Source organism: Saccoglossus kowalevskii, chromosome 5, assembly GCF_978046115.1.
Source record: "Saccoglossus kowalevskii chromosome 5, keSacKowa6.1, whole genome shotgun sequence".
Classification (NCBI taxonomy): domain Eukaryota; kingdom Metazoa; phylum Hemichordata; class Enteropneusta; family Harrimaniidae; genus Saccoglossus; species Saccoglossus kowalevskii.
Genome location: NC_140645.1, coordinates 41,876,884 through 41,896,464, shown reverse-complemented (window position 1 = coordinate 41,896,464; position 19,581 = coordinate 41,876,884). Strand labels below are relative to the sequence as shown.

Here is a 19,581-nt window from a genome sequence, read left to right as displayed (position 1 = left end):
CATCACAAACCACATGACCAAGGTAATAAGGCGGCGCTAATAGCTCCCAAGTCAGTCTTGTTACTTTCCGCATCAAATTAGGTGCGATAAAAACGGTGTGAACGATCATAAGATTTTTTCATGTCCGAGTTTTTGGTCTGACTAGCTGTCACCTACGTGGCAGCTGACGCTGTGGCTGGTAGGATAAGTCTTTCTTATTTTTTTACCCCTGTGTCCTGTAAAGCTTTATTTTCCCGAGTCCCAATCAAGTTAATAGACAACTATCCGTATGTTTAAATGGTGGTGGTCATAACCAATCATCTGCCCAAATTGTCCTCAACAAATTGCCATTTAAATAACCCTGTACAGAGGGCTCCACAAAGACCTTTGTTGACAGGTATTCATGTCTTCTGTCCAACAGCTGTGAGGCAATGTTTAAAGGCAAATGTTAGCAGTTCACTGTTCACTGCTACGGTTATTTGAGTAAATAATAAATAACAAGTCATTGTCAATGACACGTCCCTGTTCCGTTCATATTTGAGTGACATATACATTCAAAGCAGATCATGACTGAAATGCACCTGCATATGTACAACACATTGTACTAAATCTGAACAAAATCCATCCATGCATGACTGAGATCTGGTTCCGGAATTGTGAAAATACGTGATTTTATTGCATTTTCGGTCTTAAAATGGCCATCATTCAGCTATTGTTAAGCGGATCATGAAACAACTGCACATATCTATTTGTGACATGATGTACCATGTGTGTGTGAAGTTTGAACTTGATCAATCCAGACATGTCTTGGATACGGATCCAGAACTGAATTCTTTAAAACAAAATGGCCGCCAGTCGGCTATTTCGAACTTGATCCGAAAAAAAAAAATGACGTGCATCAAGGTCCTATTATGTTTAATGTAAGTACCAAATTTGAACGAAATCCGTCCATGCATAACTGAGATCCGGGTTCGGAATGGTGAAAATGTGCGATTTCAATGCATTTTCGGCCTTAAAGCGGCCGCCATTTGGCTATGGTTAATGGGATCATGAAACAAATGCACATACATATTTGTGACATGATGTACCTTGTGTGTGAGAAGTTTGAACTTGATCAATCCAGACATGTCTCGGATACGGATCCAGAACTGAATTCTTTAAAACAAAATGGCCGCCAGTCGGCCATTTCGAACTTGATCCGGAAAAAAAAAATGACGTGCATCAAGGTCCTATTATGTTTAATGTATGTACCAAATTTGAACGAAATCCGTCCATGCATAACTGAGATCCGGGTCCGGAATGGTGAAAATGTGCGATTTTGATGCATTTTCGGCCTTAAAATGGCCGCTATTCGGCGATCGTTAATCGGATCATGAAAATGAAAATGCATGTGCATATGTCCCATATAATGTGGGATGTATGAGTGAAGTTTGAACTTAATCGGTCCATGCATGTTCGAGATACAGGTGATCATGGACGCACGAACGGACGCACACAGGGCAAAACATAAGTCCCCGTTTTCGGACTATGTCCGAACGGGGACTAACAAATGATCAGTCATGTAGTTATGTAACATTGAGAAATAAATTTACAACACTATCTATAAAGGTTAAAGTCTTGGGTGGCCATTATACATCAGTAACAAAGTCATTAAGGTAGCGAGAAGGTTTTGTGACGTTTTTAAATAAAACATTCTCTGTCTGTTGTCTCGTTCAGAACAGTAATTTAGGTTATATATATCAAAAGACTAAGTATAGAGGTGCAAGTTCGCACAAACTGGACAGACATTGTTTACATAATTATCACGTGACATCAAAAATGGCGAACCTTGTAAAAATGACTAAGTACGCGATTGCGAGAGCACACTGCGGAATTTCCTGGTGAAATTTAAGTTATGCATTGTCCGTAATCAAGTCCATTGAAATGCGTCTCCGATAATCAAAAGACCTATTATTCCGATTTCTATGCAGGTTTGTTTTTTTGTCCCCAAATTATTTCATACTTGGCACCTTTAACAGACTATTATTCTGTGACAAAGCATTTTCTTTAAAAACCCAGACATATTTCGCACCATCATTATCTTTTGAACGATAACTGCGAGTTTGAATGTCCAAGTCCGAATGCACTTGATTTGGCGGCGGTCCCAATGAGTCGTTCTCGATCAAAACTTCAACTCGAGAAAAACGCGAAAAACAGTTTTGGTTAATAAAACACTGTAGATTTGCTGCATTATTATAAATATACACTAAAAATGGCCAAACATATTAACCACTGATATCATAGAACTCATAAAGAGTGTCAGATAATGAATAATTTCAAGCTCGAGCGCGAAAAATGAAGAAAACTGCTGGCATTTGAGTCCGTACTCCAGGAACGTTCGGGTTTTCCATTGTTATGCAAACGAACAACGAGGGATAATCCTCTGACAAACATTACTGTCCCACTGTACACGCTGACAGTTTACAAACAAGCTAATCCTTCAAGTGTCTCAGATAAGACATCTAATAAAACGGTTTTCATGGTGAAACAAAATGCCCGATGTTTGAAAAAAAATTGCTGTGTCAGAGTGCGACACTGAGTGGAAGATTTTTCTTTGCCTCGTCTGTCAACGCTTTCTTTCTTTTCTTCGCCATTGCGTTAGAGATAAAATGTATTAGTAAAATAGAATATTGACTTGGAAAATAAAACGATTTAAAAGAAAGTTGTGCAAAGTTACAGTACTCCTTTCGCACAACCTCCCGCCCGATTCCGCTTTCCAATCACCTTTTTCTCTCGCTTTTGCGACCGCTTGTTGAATTCGACCGGACAATTTCCGCTTTATTTTTGACCGCGCAAACCCCGAAATATCACCGCCCACCTGCTAGCTCGCGCGCATTTAAAATTCGAACTAACAGAATAATTTCCGAGGTTTACATTGTCTTTCTGGTTTTTATAGATGTTGAACAGCTGACAAAAGTTCAAATACTTTTTGTTTTAACTATATATAATTATATGCACGCAACCTGACCCTTTGACCTCGATTTGGCTTGGACTGAATATTTTATTTTAAACAATATTCTGACGTGGAATACAAAATGTATTTCAACACAAGTACGACAGGGTTGTCTGGGGTTTCTTTCCTGATTGTTGAGTCTTCGCAATGTGTTTTGTATAATTATTGTTGTTTCCCCCCGATGCTGAAGGACCTTAAAGCTAAATGGCAGTTACATGCATGGGCTGAGTGAAAGAAAATATGTCTAAGCCTAAAATAAAACCTAATATTACACCTCTTTGTGTATTTGTTAATTTTACATATGTTTGTCATGACAGTATGTTTGTAAATATCTAGAAAAATCTCGTCTTTCGTTGATAATTTCGATTGTTTGTTTGGAATGTCGATCCCCGTTAGTTTCTCCATACTGAGTTTAGGAAGGGCGTCGATCAACACCGTGACAATCAGCCGAGAGAAGACAAACATTGACCGTAATTCATGGAGATCATGTCCGTAATTTGTGGGCTGAAACCCCAAATAATTAATCAAGTATTATTATTTTAATATATATTTTATTTTACATCGCAAAACTAAACCATGCCCAAAACAGAGCTAGAGTTGTTCGCGGTGAAACAACCGCATTGAAGACGATGCAACTTCAGCTAGCCATTTCTTACCTTGAAATAAAAAAAATAAAAATTCGAAGAGCATCGGGGAAAATATAAATAATCATCCTTATCAATCGCTTGCTTTATTTTATTCAAATCCATGAAATTCACGATTTTTTTTACATTTGTTGGCAACTTCTGCGCTAAAAAAGATTGAAAATGTGGGTGTGATTATTTTGCAAAGTCCTGTTGATAATGCGGACAAATATGGTTCTGTGACCCAGTTCGTGCTCCGATCAGGTGACTCTCAGCCAATTAATGATGTTGTAACAAAGCATATTTGACGCTAATTGAAGGGTCGTCGTACAATCCAATCACCGGCGTCGATTCACATAGTTGTTTGTGCTGTGACAGGCTTCAAAATTATTCGCTGAAAAACATATATTTTGACAAACTGATGGAATTTGACCTTAGTTCAAAAAGAAAATACTAGGCTAAGATACATTAGAGCTCACGCGAATCAGTTTTCTCTGCAAGTTGTGAAATAAAGTAAACCAGAGTAGCGTCGATGATTTTCAGCCCTGAAGGACTTTGAATTGTTCATCGACTGGCCACCAAATAGTTATGGCTATAACTAAATTTGACACGTTTTTCTTTTAAGCCCAATAAATTATTCATACATGTCAAGCTCTGTTCGATTTTTTCAGGGCATGTGGCCGTTTTTAGTCGAAAATATTTTTTGTGGGAACACTTTTGCGGTATGTATACGGTATAGACCGAGCTCATTCAATGATCGTGACTTAATTTTAAAAATTGAATGTCAAATTTTACCAGACGTGGACCGATGTGGATTCGATATCGTTATTTTTGGAATTAATCACTAACATTTCCTTGTTTCTCTGCTCTGTCAAAAGGAGTTACCTAGGCTTTTTTCATGTAACTGTCTCATTAAAATAAAAATATTACATCTAGAACAAGCACCCAAAAAACGTAACAAGAGGTCCCACTTCAGTTGCTTTCACGATACAAGTGTAATACAGCTATTAGATTTGAAGTGTCGTTCAGAATGTAATAATAGTTAATACTAGTTTGTATGTTCACACTTTACTATCAAAACCACCATTTCGACCACCCATGTGCCAGTTTTCAGTGTTTGGGCGAGCGGTCAATGTTTTCAATGAGCGAGCGAGAGAAAAAAAAAACGCAATTAAAATGCGGTCGGTTTCCGGTCGGACAAGGCCGCGTGGTCGGAAATTAAGCGATAAGCAGTCGATGTAAAAGCGGAAGGTTGGGCGAAATGAGTACTGTATCACCATGTTTCTTAGACGAAGTCTCGACTGACAATAATGCTGACAATGGACGTTAGATAAACACGCATTGTTTGCAACTGGAAGCTTATCACCCGTTATATCAGAATCAGTATACAGATAAGATGTTATCATTTAATTCCTTCCAAAGATAAACACTATGCAAATATCCACGAAACGGCAGTTGTAGTCTTTTCTGCTAGTGTTTTAAAACACAAATTTGAGCAACGTTATTTCGCAATTTCGATCTTTTGTAAACCTGGGGTGATATATCAAGGTCTAAAGTAACCGTTTTATCAATTATTGAAAAATCGAGAAAAAAATGAAAATTTCCCTTCTCGCTACCTTAAGATGGATTCAGCAACTCTGTATCTGTTCTATTATGTATAGCAACCAATATATTTACTGTGAAATGTTTAGACAGGTTTTACAGTTTAGGGGTTTTTCTAGAAAAAAAACTTTAAGAGGGAGCACTGCAATTCTGGGGCGCCATCAAGTAAGGGAAGATAGGGTTCTCCCTACCAGGGTGTGGCGTTTTTGATAATTCTAAGTTAAAATGGAGCATTCTATGGCTTCCTTGGGGCCAAAATTACTATCAGACAGGTCAAAGTTGACGAATGTGGCCACATGTGATCCCTGGTCAATCAGATATTTTATGGTTGCCAGAGGATCTGCTGCCCAGGGTAAGGGACGCATCGCCATGGCATGAGGCCGCTGTACCCCTGTTCTCTTGTTTACGAAAATCCCTGCAGTTGAAATGCCACTTCGCTCACACCACCAGCCTCATTCCAAACCCCTCCAATTTCAGGTTAACATTGACTTACATCATCATCCAATGGTAACACATTATAACTATTATTGCTGTCAACTAATACTGGAGCTTGCTTCATCGGACAAACTAAAAACATGGCCCTACAAAAAAAATTATTTTCAAGATTACCATATGTACATCATTAGTTGACAATCAAATACAGGTATTACAGGTAGGTGGCAGTCACCCAATAGGGAAATACAACATGTCTCAATTTCATAAAAAACAAAGAATTCAGTCAATTCTAAGTAGACTTGGAAGGAAAGAAACGTCTAATACTGGTACTCACTTATTTCTAGGATTGAATTGTACTTTTAAGACTGGTGATGGAAACCTGTATCTGTGATCACATTCACCTGTTAATACATCCCATATGCATACTATGTTATCCGTGGACGCACTCAACAATTTATGACCAGTTCGACCCCAACTGCAAATAAAGCATGTATAAACTCAATGACTGATAAGCTGGAGTCTCCTATACATTTTCACTGCCTGGTAATCATCAAGGTGAAAACAAAGACCCAAAACCCGCAGAAAACAGTACTTTGGGTGGTTGTTGAGACTCCCCTGAACAGTGTAACAAGATCACCCCTGCATGACCAACATATATAAATTTGGTTGTCCAGAATTACTCAAATTGCGTTACTTTCACCGTCTTTTCGTCCGGTGTTCTACACCAGCTCACGCAGATCCCATAGAAATACAAGGTACAGTGGTGCGCGTCTTAGCAACATGGAATGTCTTGTGACGTAGCTCTGCCCCCCCCCCCCAAAGATTAGAATTTTTTTAAGTTATCCTGCAGTATAAAGTTGCAATCTTACTTAGACATCACTCCCAGAACAAGCTGGAAACATAAAATGAGTTGAAATTATGCTATCACAAAATATGATGTATTAAAAGTAAATATCTCTGACTCACTTTTCAGGCTCAGTTTTGAAAATATAATATATACCGTATTACCCAGGGCACGCGCCCCTCCCTGGGCAAGCGCCCACCCCGTTTTCACAAAAGTTAAATGTTGGGGACATCCTTGGTTAAACGCCCAGGGTGATTTTTAGCCAAGAACGGGGTCAACAATAATATTTTATTAGTCAAAAACGAACGCGTTCACTTTATTTAAATAGTGTGTTTGTTATGGTAGTTCTCTTTTTGGAGTGTGTGGTGGTCCTGTTTGTGTTTTTACGTAAAAACTCATTGGAACTTAACGACGTAAGATGAACCACGCAGCATATGGCGCACACGTTCTGCTTTCTCTTCATTCACGATGAATCCAATATTGCAATATTGCAACGATCCATACCTTGGTGAGTGGTTTGAACCGGGGGTTTGAAACACTTAGCATGGTTTCAAAACGTATCATTTCGCCAACTGTGAATCCATAACAGGAGCTAGCACTTTTGAGACATCACGTCGAAAACTTGCTACTTTCTTTCCATCTTTCATCACAGCATGTGGATTATTTTTCTGTCGTTGAAGAAAAAACATTTTGCCGACCTTAAGTCCATTACGATAACCATAATATGGCATGCCTACGATGGGAACTTGTTGCATCATCGTTATTTTTGTAATTTTGTCACGTGTGTGGGTGCGTGAATAAATCATGTTAATGAGGTCGACCAGAGTTTATTTTCAGTCTGTTTTTTATGTATCGCCATTTGGATATGTTTATGTATTCACAATAGTTTGTAAACATTTCACATCAGTAATAAAAGGTTTATTTGTTTCATAACCCTGTCTGCTATTCTTCAGTAATTACGATGCGATGTATCAATACGTGCGTGAACAAAATTATGCTAATGAGGTCATCGCCATCTTGGATTACAAGCGGTAGTTTTTCCCGGCCATTTCGACTTGCACTGATCACGGTTACCAGTACTAAAAAAGTAACTGTGCATTGATTACAATACTTACCATACTTTGTAGCCAATTTCAGTGAGTAATACAACTTTATTCGCTGACATAAAACAAGTTTTATTTTTGAAATTCGACCCTGTGTCTTAGTGTTCCCACAGTTCTTGACCGAGTGCTCACGTTTATTGAAACCTCGCATAAATCAAGAAATAAGTTCGTGTACAAAGTGTACGAAAGCATTCCTTTATTTGACCTTATCATACAATCACAAAAACAACTTTTTAAAATCTTTTTTGGGGTGGTCCTCGGGTAAGCGCCCACCCCAATTTTCCCGATTTTGTATGTTCAGGCCCCTGGGCGCGTGCCCGGGGTAATACGGTATATACACTGGTAATACATGTACCTACAATGTAATTGACCTTCAAGAACAAGCAAAGCCTTCTAATAGAGAAATGTCCATTCTAGGGGGCAGAGCTACATCACAGAACGTTTTTTGTTGCTAGGATGTACACTGTTCAGGAGAGTTTCAACAACAAGCCCAAAATACAGCTTTTTTGAGAGTTTTCAACCAGTTTTGGTTGTCAAGCAGTTAATACATGTATACCTGAATGTTCCCTTCCAAGAATTGCTCCTTTACAAATCTAGCCTAATTTAAAAGGATCACTTAAATTCAAACTCTGCAGTTATTTTCCCATTAACCACCCACAAAAATGAAACTTCAACTACCGGTAAGCAGGATGACAGTTAAGTGTTTGGTTCAAAGTTAAGTAAGTGTTTTTATTATTTATTTTTTAAATAATGTTTTTGTGCCAGGCTACAGTTCTGGCCATTATGTGTCACTGTTGTCTCTCCTGACTTAAATAAGTGCAAAATTGCAAGTGCTAGTGCTGACACATAACGGGGTAGTGCATTTTGTCACAGAAGGCATATTCATTTTTGAGACTATATGACAGGGCTGTATGGCCATCTCTCTATCAAATGGCAATTTTAATGCACTGTCTTGGCGTCAACCAGGCTCGGTCGAACACAAGCACCTGCAGACCTTAACCAAGGTTCCCCCAAAGTCGCATTTGTTAGTGAATGAATGGAATTGGCCTTCCCATTGAGTCTGTGGCACACACACCCAGGGTAGGGGTCAACCTTTTGATATTCAGCCTAAGGTAGGGTTTGAACTTGGGTCTACCGATCATGAGTCTGATGAGATAACCACTATGCTACCAGTGACTGGTTAAGTGTTTCGAAAAAATGTTTTAACATAGCTTTAAAGGTTTGTGATGACAAAAGAAAACTAATAAAATAATTTGTGTCTCACCTTAAAGAACAAACAGGATGTACATGTGCACTTATTATCTTCGCTATCCCTCGTGTCAGGAAATCCCAGAGTACAATTCTACCGTCATTACAGCCAACAGCCAATAAGGTACCTCGTTTGTTGAAAGCACATGTTATAGCAATACTAATACAGTCTAGAGTACCATCACTCTCCTGTGAAAATTATAAAAGGAGGAAATTATATCTAGTTCAGGGACATTATAGAGTAGGGGTTTCCAACTATTTAATTTTGGATAAATAACAAAATCAATTTAGCATAACAATGAGTACAATAAAGGTGATAAACATATTATAGTGTTATGTAAACTAGTTGATAATCTATCTATAAGCTTTTTTGGGTGGTAGAACACTGAAGAGTAACTGTTGTACATGCAAGTCTTGAATCAAAGAAAGCTTAGAAAGAACTCTCGTGTGCTGAGAGTATTTGAGACACATTAAAAATTAATTCGAAAATTACTTGTACTTGAGATATTGATGGAAAAGCTGAAAACTAATTATATTTAATTAGGGGAGAGTAGGAAATCAAACGGGCGGTGCACCGCGGTCATTACTGCGGTGGTGGTGGGTGCTCGGCAGTCGACCGCATTTTATTCAAATTTATGCATAGATTTATGCATGACGCCGGCTGACCGCGGTCGTCTGCGGTAGGCTCGCACAGCAATTCACACTTATTGTCAAGACCATTAATAAACACAAAAAACTGGGAAATTAAAAGGATCACAAAGTTCTAATGAAAAATTAAACCAATTTAGCTGAGCCAAAAGCTAGGAATCTAGTCTATAATAGTTGACATTATTTTATTTGCCTGAGCCTTGGAATAAAATCACAAAACGATCCAGAAAAACGTAGAGATCAACATAATATAAAATATGATCGCATTGTTTTGTGAATATATATCATGCATGGTCTCAGAAAAAGTGTTTAATACATTGGTGAAAGGTCGCATTTATGTGAACAAGAACATGCACTAAGAAGGAAAAGCAAGTCAAAGTCGAAACGGGGTGTACATGGACTTGGTACAACATGCGCTGTGACAATTGAGTGATCGTGGACATCATTTTGGGGCACAATTGAACTTCAAGTACATTGCGAAACTTGCTACGCGGCGATGCTAACATCAAGTGTGTGTTGACCGAAGTTTGACCCCAAGTCACGCACTGAACTGACGCGTTACCTCAGCAACCCTTTACTTTCTTGGTCCGCGCGTCGTTCTCGTAAAATTGTTATTATATCCTGTGGTACTGTAATAACACAACTTGTATCCAACTCTGTATTGGCTTTGAATATTTCAACATCGTTTACTTAGTGTGCTGCTTTTCTAATAACGCAAATATGTTCAGTGTTGCACAGGCTCTAAATATTTCAACTTTGCAATGTATTGCTATTATAATAATTACGCAAGTTATTACTAAGTTATTTTTATTATTGTTGGGACACTAATCTGGGCTATTGGGTCTGTGAATATTTCAATATTACCGTCTTGATATTGCGTTGCATTCGTAATTATTACGCAAATATAAACATGGGCGCATTTAAATCATTGAAAAAGATAGTCAGGTCCCGGAGTCAGGTGTCTAACGAAAGTCGAGAAAATATTTTAAAAGCTTGTGACTCATCGGTGAATTATTTTATTCGAAATAAAGTGAATATGTAATATTAACCATACAATAACATACATTATTACATATGTACTGCTGTGCAGTTTATTTTGATTCGTCCCTGAAATCAAAATCGGTATTTCCACAACCCATATGCAAATGAGGTCTGAGAGCAAACAAAATAGTCCCTTCAGGAGTACAGTTTTTCGGAATAAACAATATTTAGAAGTACGATATTTTCCCCTTGGGGTACATGAATATACTTGCCGAGTGAAATGAAATTTGAACAACAGTAATGGTACTTTTAGGCAGTCACTTATTTTGGCCCAAACTAATTTTCATATCACCCATGCAATAATGTTTTCGGTATTTTCACGGTCGATATGTAAATGAACATGGTATTTTCATTGGTTACCAAACTATTTTTATTTTGTAAACCATTTTCGTCTGCAATTTTTGTCCGATTCAAATCGTTCAGCGACGTTTTTGGCATGTTAGGTGTACATCTCATGGAATATTACGATTGGGAGAACTTAATGTATGTTGACTACCTGGAGTACCGCAGTTGCACGGCATGTTTGCCAATGCACAATTCTGTGGCGTAACTTTTAACTTCAACATAAACTGTGTATCATAGTCGTCCAGTTCAAGTTCTGGTTCTGCCGTGGTCCCAACTAAACGTCAACGAGTTATTTATTCGGACAGTGACTCAGATTAGACATCTGATTATTTTAATTTCTAACAAACAGTGACGCGCGTTCTCCGGGCGCGTTCTACACTGACGCGCTGCTAGGGCGTAACACTTATATTGGAACATATTAATGGGCAATGGGGTTCCCCGACCTAAAATCCATCTCGGTTTGCACGTTCTTTCTTTAATACGAAATAATAAAGTATGGAACATATGTAATAATAACAGAACCCCACACCCTCCCTGTGGCTTTCGTTGCGTATGGAAGTTATTTTCACTCGAGATGCGGTGTATTCTGCTGTACATTCACTCGCTTCGCTCGTGAAAGTACGCCCGCAGGATACACCGCATCACTCGTGAAAATAATTTCCATACGCAACGAAAGCCACGGGGAGGGTGTGGGGTTCTGTCATAATATCATGCGCAATGTTAAATTTTTCTATAATAAACTTGCAGCGCACTTTGATCGCATTATTCGCGTACATTTCGACTGAACTCTAATAACCATGTGTTTGAATTACGTGTGGCAATGGCCTCAATGAGTTCACGCACTGACATTTAAATTCGGGCCACCCAGTTTGACGCAAAATGATATAGTTACTTAACATTTGTTCAAAAAAATCAGTAAACTCTCACAAATACCATGAACGCGAAGAGTTAACTGAAAGACAACGTCGTTTTTGACCAAAAAAAACAAAACACGTCAATACAAGATTATGTGTGCAAGGTTAGATTTATAGAACGTACACGACCGCACTTGAAACACAGGAGACATTTTAGTTCGTTCATTTCTTGTTTACCGATCTTGAACTTTTTGTCTGGAATGCGATACAGGCGAAGAATAAACATTAATGATACCCATCGTTGTCAAGTCAACAAGAGGCTCGAATCAGGAAGGCTCGGCTATTTAAAACTTCGTAAATAACATTCTTTTCATGTGGTAGACTTTATTCAAGTGTAACAAACGTAAGTGAAATGTATGGACGAGTCATAATACTCGTACCTTCGAAAGTTACGACTTTTACTCTTGGAATTGGTGATAAATACATGCATAAAATACAATATTGTTTCACGCAACAACAATTCGTATACAGCATTGGACTTATGGATTTTTATATTAATAAAATACGTGGGCCGATAATATTACCATATGCTTAGTATTTCCATGCCAGCGATGCTCGTAACCTGCTTGATTTAAAAACAGCTATTTGAAACAAAGACTCTTGGAATCACAAAGTAAACTGTTAAGTACGTATTTCACACCTTTCCTACGACCGCGGTTGCAACCGGTACCAGTGGCCACCGCGGTAGAGACCCCTAATTATTAGCAGTCTGCGGCTCTCCCCGGTGTACCGCAGTGATTACCGCGGTGAACCGCCCGTTTGATTTCCTACTCTCCCCTTAGTTACAAATTTGAGTGTAAAACTAATAAGGTCTGCACAATGTAACAGACCATCTTTGTACCATAGAGGATTAGTTTAGACTACGTTTTATGGAACAGTTCACATTATACATGTATGACGATCTTGTCAAATTATGGTATATTATGTAAAGTATTATGTAATTTAAATAAAGTCTCTCATACATTTTAATACTGTCTTGTATGTATTTTAATACTGTCTTGCTCGCTAAATGAGATTGAAGATGAATTACAGTACACATTTTACTACTTTGTATTTATATCATTTAGACCGACAACAAATCCTGACAGATATTGAATTCCCAGATAAAATCACAAATTCATTCCAGAAACTTATATACATGTACATGTATCTACCGGTACTTAAGAATAGAGATGAAGAAATGAACAAAAGCATTTGAAGTTGTGTAAACAAGTGCTTCACAACACAAAATGAAATTGCATAAATTTCTTTTACCTGCTACTTGTACACATACTACTTTTTAGTTTTTGTTACTTATATATGTATTCCTAACAACTGATAGAAATGTTCTTTTTCTAAAGATAACAAATTAACCACTTTGGAAACATATTTTCCATATTCATTCAACCAATTGGACCACCTACAAAAATTATTTATTTCCACATGGTCAAATTGATTGAGCTTTTACGGTAACTTACCTCTGGGTAATTCTGTCCAAAGCTTTCTGAAATGTGAACATACCAGAAAAAGTTGAGTTAATTGAAAGAGCAAGGGCAGTTTCGTTTGTAATGGGCACTAAAAAAAGTTTCTTATAAAAACTAATGTTTTCCTATTACCCAGTAGTTTCCCTGGAATCATTTCAGTTATTCCAAGCAGTGTTCTTCCCAGATGTTTGTTATGACTTTAGTACTTTCAATACCGAGAAGCTGGAGACGACAGCACATTGTATGTGATGTTATAACATGTAAGAGGTGAGATAATAAAGCCATTTCTAAGTAATAATCTCATGACACATGACAAATTAGTTTGGACCCATCAATTGTAGAAAGGTTATGGCCAAACCGAGCAATATACACCAATCTAAAGCACTTTTAGATGGGCCCAGAATGATGATTGGCATCAGGTAATACAAATGTACTATAACAGATAAAATAACTCTACTGATGACCACAAATGCAGCAAAACCAAGAGCCACAGAACTGCAGTGATTGCAGATGTCTAACATGATCAACATAAGCCGTTTCATTTTTTTTGAAATATTCAAATTGGTATTGTTATTTTTCAACAGTTGACAACGGGGAATCAAGAAACTATAATAAACTCTACGCCTAGTCTGGGGGGTATCGGCTGATATTTAGTATTTAAAAAGGGGGGGTGCATTTTTGGAAAAAACAGATGGAGGAAAGTCAAATTTAATTTAATTTAATTTAAAAAAAAATACCAGTTTGGAGTATATTAGTTGCTCTTTCAAAGTTCACAGGGTTATGAATCAGTTAGCCACACACTCTGGTTTGTCACCAGTTTGTGATTCTAAATAGGACACGCCTCCAACTATGCTGGTAACAACGTACAAACAGTTCAGAATTAATATATGGAGTCAATCTGTTTAGTTTTCTCGAATAGGCAATGGTAAAATTTAAAAGAGCAACTGATAGCACATAATAACGATCATCAACACTGACACTGATCTGAAAAAATATTAAAGGATTGCACGAGAAACAGATAAGAAGATAGCAATTTTCACAAATTAAATCATCAATGCTACGTCCATGATCAGTGATCAAACGCAGATGGCCGATATTGGCAATTGATAGAGGTATGGGCTACGGTAGCCCTGAGTACAGTCCTGTAGGTTGGCCTTCTTCCGCTGATCATTCGGTCCCCAAATGGTCTCCAAGTGGGGACCGAATGATCAGCGGAAGAAGGCCAACCTACAGGACTGTACTCAGGGCTAGGGCTACGGTTGTTTCCGTGATTACACACACAAATTATAGGGTATATGCACACAAACGGTTGCTCAATCAGCATCACTCTATAACTATGTTATCTGTATCATGATTGTATTCACTGTTGTTGAAATTTATATTTAATTTCATTCGCAGTACTACATGTTTACTTTGATTTGACATAGTATTAATTTACCATGCCGTTTATTCGGTGTTATTTACAAAACCAAGTTGTTTTGTCTGCGAGTGAAATGAAATATAAAATTCGACAATACAATCATAAAACAGCCAACACAATAATAGAGTATTCCTGATTAAGTGTTGATAATTATACTTACCCAAAAGCGCAAGATTCATTATAAATTTCCGTGTAAATCATACAAAAACAAAACAACTCTCTCGTACAGCTTTTTAAAATGGCGGCTAGATACACTCTCGCGAGAGTTTGCGAGACTGGGATTTCTTCTCGTGCGGTAAACGACTTGGCTAGGGGGTCTTGCTACTATTATAAAGGGGAAAGTTATATGACCCTAGCTTCCACGATACGATTAGTATTAAAAAAAATAATCCGATATTCTTGACGGCTTATGCGATTGTTTACAAAACCCAGATAAATATTTATGGTGATCAAGCTACTTTTTGCACAAAACACAGGTCAAACATTGATGAAAATGGTGATTTGTGATTTTTGGTTACATGCTTATTGTTGTCAAAACTTATCAGGATATAAAATATTGTTATATAAAATATTGTATGAAATTTATTCCATAATTTTTATTTTTGCATTCCAAATAACTATATTTTACTGGAAAAAGCATACGAAAAGTCAATGTGTCATAATAAAAAGTTATGTGACACGTCTATTTATTCTATTCTATATTTATTCTAATTGTCAATTATTTAAATAATAATGAATTCCCAATCCGTAATATTAAATTAGGAGAAGGGTCTATGGTAAGATAATGTACGAGGCGAAGTCGAACACATTATTCCATCCGGGTCCTTCTCCGAATCCCATACGACGCTATAGTATAATTTGTTATTGTTGTTATGTATCACAACCATCAGAATTTTGTTGTTAAAATTAATTCACGTGAGAATAGAAATTTACAACATCACAAAAACCTCTAATTCTGATAGCGATGATTTCTAAATTCTTTTGGATCCTCTAGATCCCATCAATTGTTGATTTATTTACTGTATTTTCATTAATTTGTTATTTATTTGTAGTTATTAGACTTTTTAATTTATAGTTATTTTAGTTGTATTTCTTTCATTTTATCTCACACTATTTGTACCTTACTGTATCCACAGCAGATTACAATTGCGTATTAAACTATTATTATTATTAGGCCAACAAAAAAATGTTTTGTTGCCATCAGCGACCGACCGAAAAATATGAAATATCGGGTCGCGTTTTTTTCCCATATACCTCGGCTATTTACGATAACATTAGTTTTCACGAGTTTTAACAAACAAAAAAATCCGACCGACCGACCCAATTTTTTTAATTTTCCGACTTGAGGGCGACATAAGTTGTTGTTTTTTGGCCTTATTATTATTATTATTTGACCTCTTTGTTTCCAGACTATTCGATAAATGATTTCCACACTTTCTGACGCTTGTGGCGCTAATCCGCCCCATTGGAGGAAGGAAATAGCAACAAGCACACATCTAGAAATTTCTCGAAAACTCTAAATGACGAATTTAACAACGGCGAGGACGATTCCTGAAAGTTCTCGAGATGCGGACAGTGTATATAAAAGCCGAACAGCACAACAACACAGCAGTTACCTGATTACTTCACTTAATAAGGAAGAAGAACGAAAGCACCTACTTCATTAACAGCGACTCTGAAGCAATGGCTTTTAACATATCGATGCCAACTACCACTCATCGGCGGTTCCCCGTCATGCAGAGACAACTACATCCGTACCTCACATCAGGTTGGCAAGAACTTGCTCTTGCCAATGCAATTTTAAATGAGATCATCAAACCTGATTTCGGCTGCGAAGATTGTCACATTAGAACACCAAATCTGGCATCAGGAAAGACTCCCTTCAAGCGCACAGAGACCAGGAAGACTGATAGTTCGGAGCAAAGTCTCGTCGAACCAAAGGCAAAGAACTTTAGGTTGGCTGTAGATGTCGGTAACGTCAGCCCCGATGACCTGAGTGTTAAACTTTCCAATGGCGTTCTCAAAGTAAATGGCAAATCAACGGAGGCCGACACAGACGGCAATGTGTATAGCGTGTACACCTTCACCCGTGAGTTCATGCTTCCGGAAAACGTTGACGTCACATCTCTGACTTCGAAACTGAAAGAAGATGGGGTGCTGATGTTCGAGGCTCCACTGCTGGCTACCAAAGAACCAACAGAAATATACTTGCCTATTACAGTTGACAAAACTGACGAGTCAAAAAAACCGAAGACGAATGAACTGAATGAAGAACCCAAGTCTGAAACTGAATTGCCGCAATCAGAATAATCTCTGAAATGTGAAACAGGGAAATGAAATGTCGCCGACGCAGAACATTAATTCAACATAACGTGTATCTCCACGATCTATTCGAACACTGAGTGGCGACGAATGTCCTTGTTCGAAATTTATAATTTAGTGACAGTTCTTATTAAGGATGGGTGCAGAATAGGATTGATTTAAATATGGACAAATTTTTATATCGTATCTCATTTCAAAATTGTTAAGCATTTGAGCATCATTTGTATTTGTTTTATTTTTACCCATTGTTAAACGGAGCTGGGTGCATTTCATTTACCATCCCTGTTATATTATTTTATTAATACATGTTATTCATTGGAATATTAATTCTGACTACCATTTTATACTGGTAATTACATATTTCTTTTTTTTTTAATATTTGTTGCCGAACAAAAGGCGTAGATTGATCAAGAGAATTTGGGAATGAACGGGAATTTGCCCCAAAAGCGAAAATTTGTTCAGTAAACATAAAACTTAATTTTTTAAGTTGGATTTGTGAAGAACACATACTTAGTTAAACCGCATTGAGACCTCGAAGAAATCTGATATTTTGATTGGTAACATTATGTGGCGTGGTTTCATTATTTAGCAGTTTTGTTTTACATACATAAATATGTACGGTTATGATCTATTGTCGATAATAATAAATATTTGACGTCATGCAACATGTACTATATTGTTTTGTTTTAATTACGTATGTTATGCTTTCTGCTGACCATTACCGATAGCCACCATTCGTATTAAAAACAACCATCCGGGTTACTTCGGTTTCTACATCATAATATCCATCCTAAACGGCTTAGTCTTTTCCACGAAACGAAACGAAACGAAATAAAACTATATCAAATTTGTTAACGACATTGAAAATCGCCACGTCATAGAAATAAATTTCTCGAGAAGATTTAGTATGCAGCTCAATAAATACGAGTAACTAACATGACAGCTCAATAAATAAATACGAGTAACTATAACATGGCATGACCGCCATTTCGATTGACAAAACATGGAACGACCCAAATAACTTAAAACTAGCCAAAAACAAGCCAAACGGATAAAAAATGAGCCAAATGAGTGACAAACGAACCAAAATTGGGCACAAAATCAAAAAGGTGAGCGGTCAGCCATTTTTGAAAGGATACTTTGAACTGGCAGTTGGAGACGCTGTTCCCATCTCGCAAATTAGTCGATGTCTCAGAAGAAGTCAACACAAGTAAATAAATCAAAAATCGTAATGAATATATGCACGTAAGCAAATAATAAAATGATAAAGACACTAATACACAATTATAATACATCATTAAATAATAAATTGGTCCATGGCTAACCTAAGTTTTCCAAAAACTATTAATATTTGGTTTGTGGCGTTATTTCAATGACTTACTTAGCAGTGAGCAATTTAGATTCAGAGTTTAGCTGTAATTTTCAAAGCTTTGCCTGTAGTTGTGACAATTGATTTAAAAAAGGGGGATTTTGAAATTGGAGGCTAAAAAAAACTACTTTTATGTTTAGAAAGAACTCCCTGCGTGCGGGAGCCAATGCAGCCAAAAACCGTTCTCGCATGAATGATACGTCACAATTCAACAAGCAACGCTCATAATATCGCCCATTCTTCCAAAAACTGTAATTTATATCATGAAATCTAGGATACCCCGCCACGTATAAAAGATGTTTTATGTCATTCCCTTTAATTTCGATAAACACTAGCTGTAAACATTATGTGAATGAGCATAGTGGGCCCTCTTCTGGGAATATCCAATGCCACATAATTAAAGCATTTTACTGAGGCACAAAGTATATGTATGGTGTAACCTTTCCTGCATTACATTGTCCCAAATATATTATATAACAGGACACATATATTGGTTGACGTTGACTGTATCTGTTCAGTATGTGTAATGCAATGTGGATAAAGTTACGTATATATGTTACCAACAGACACATTTAAGGTGCCCTACATTAACAATAATGGGTGTTATTGTATTATTTGTGACGTCACACTTACCACGGTAACTATGTCACTACCCTATTGGAAACACATTAGGTTAAAGTTTGTAGTTGCTGCATTGCATAGAAAAAATCACAATATTTGTAAAGTAATTTAATTCAAGCACGCACTGAATACGTCATACAATTTACTTTCAGGGAAACGCGATATAGGGCATAAATCTTAGAAATCAGAGTACACATCAGATACGAAATTCACGTAATGCCACACGTCAGTCGCACCCTCAAGTAATATTGTTATGTTAAATACCAGAATACCTTGTGATCCGAATTGATTGTGTTGATACTAAAGCCTACAATCGTTGTTTTATCGTTATTTTCTTTACTTAGATCACCTGTTTTGTCTCGAGGACTTAGTGGCTAGTTCGTCTTAGTTGTGCTGCTTGAATGGAATGATCACTGTGACATTTGATCTATATAATTCACCACGACGTGGAAATTAATCAATGGAAATTAAATAATTACCAGTTTCAAAAATAACATTACCACTGGAGTTATGTAGCCTGTGGTAATGAAACTGTTCTACGTGTCATGTGACGTATTATGCACAGCACGAAATGCGTCATTCACAATATGGGTGAATGACGTTTTATTGGGG

General features: G+C 37.2%; 1 protein-coding gene across 1 annotated transcript in view; it reads right to left on the bottom strand.

Annotated features, from left to right (window-relative positions):
- Window positions 1-14,933, bottom strand: part of LOC100367539 (retinoblastoma-binding protein 5-like) — a 64,738-nt gene extending 49,805 nt beyond the window's left edge. The window contains exons 1-5 of the mRNA XM_085499433.1: window positions 14,818-14,933; window positions 13,232-13,257; window positions 8,843-9,015; window positions 5,966-6,106; window positions 5,690-5,777 (exon numbers count right to left, since the gene is read on the bottom strand). Coding sequence (XP_085355559.1) covers window positions 5,690-5,777; window positions 5,966-6,106; window positions 8,843-9,015; window positions 13,232-13,257; window positions 14,818-14,836 — 447 coding nt within the window. The 5' untranslated portion in view covers window positions 14,837-14,933. The remainder of the gene's footprint in view (window positions 1-5,689; window positions 5,778-5,965; window positions 6,107-8,842; window positions 9,016-13,231; window positions 13,258-14,817) is intronic.
- Window positions 14,934-19,581: the final 4,648 nt, after the last annotated feature.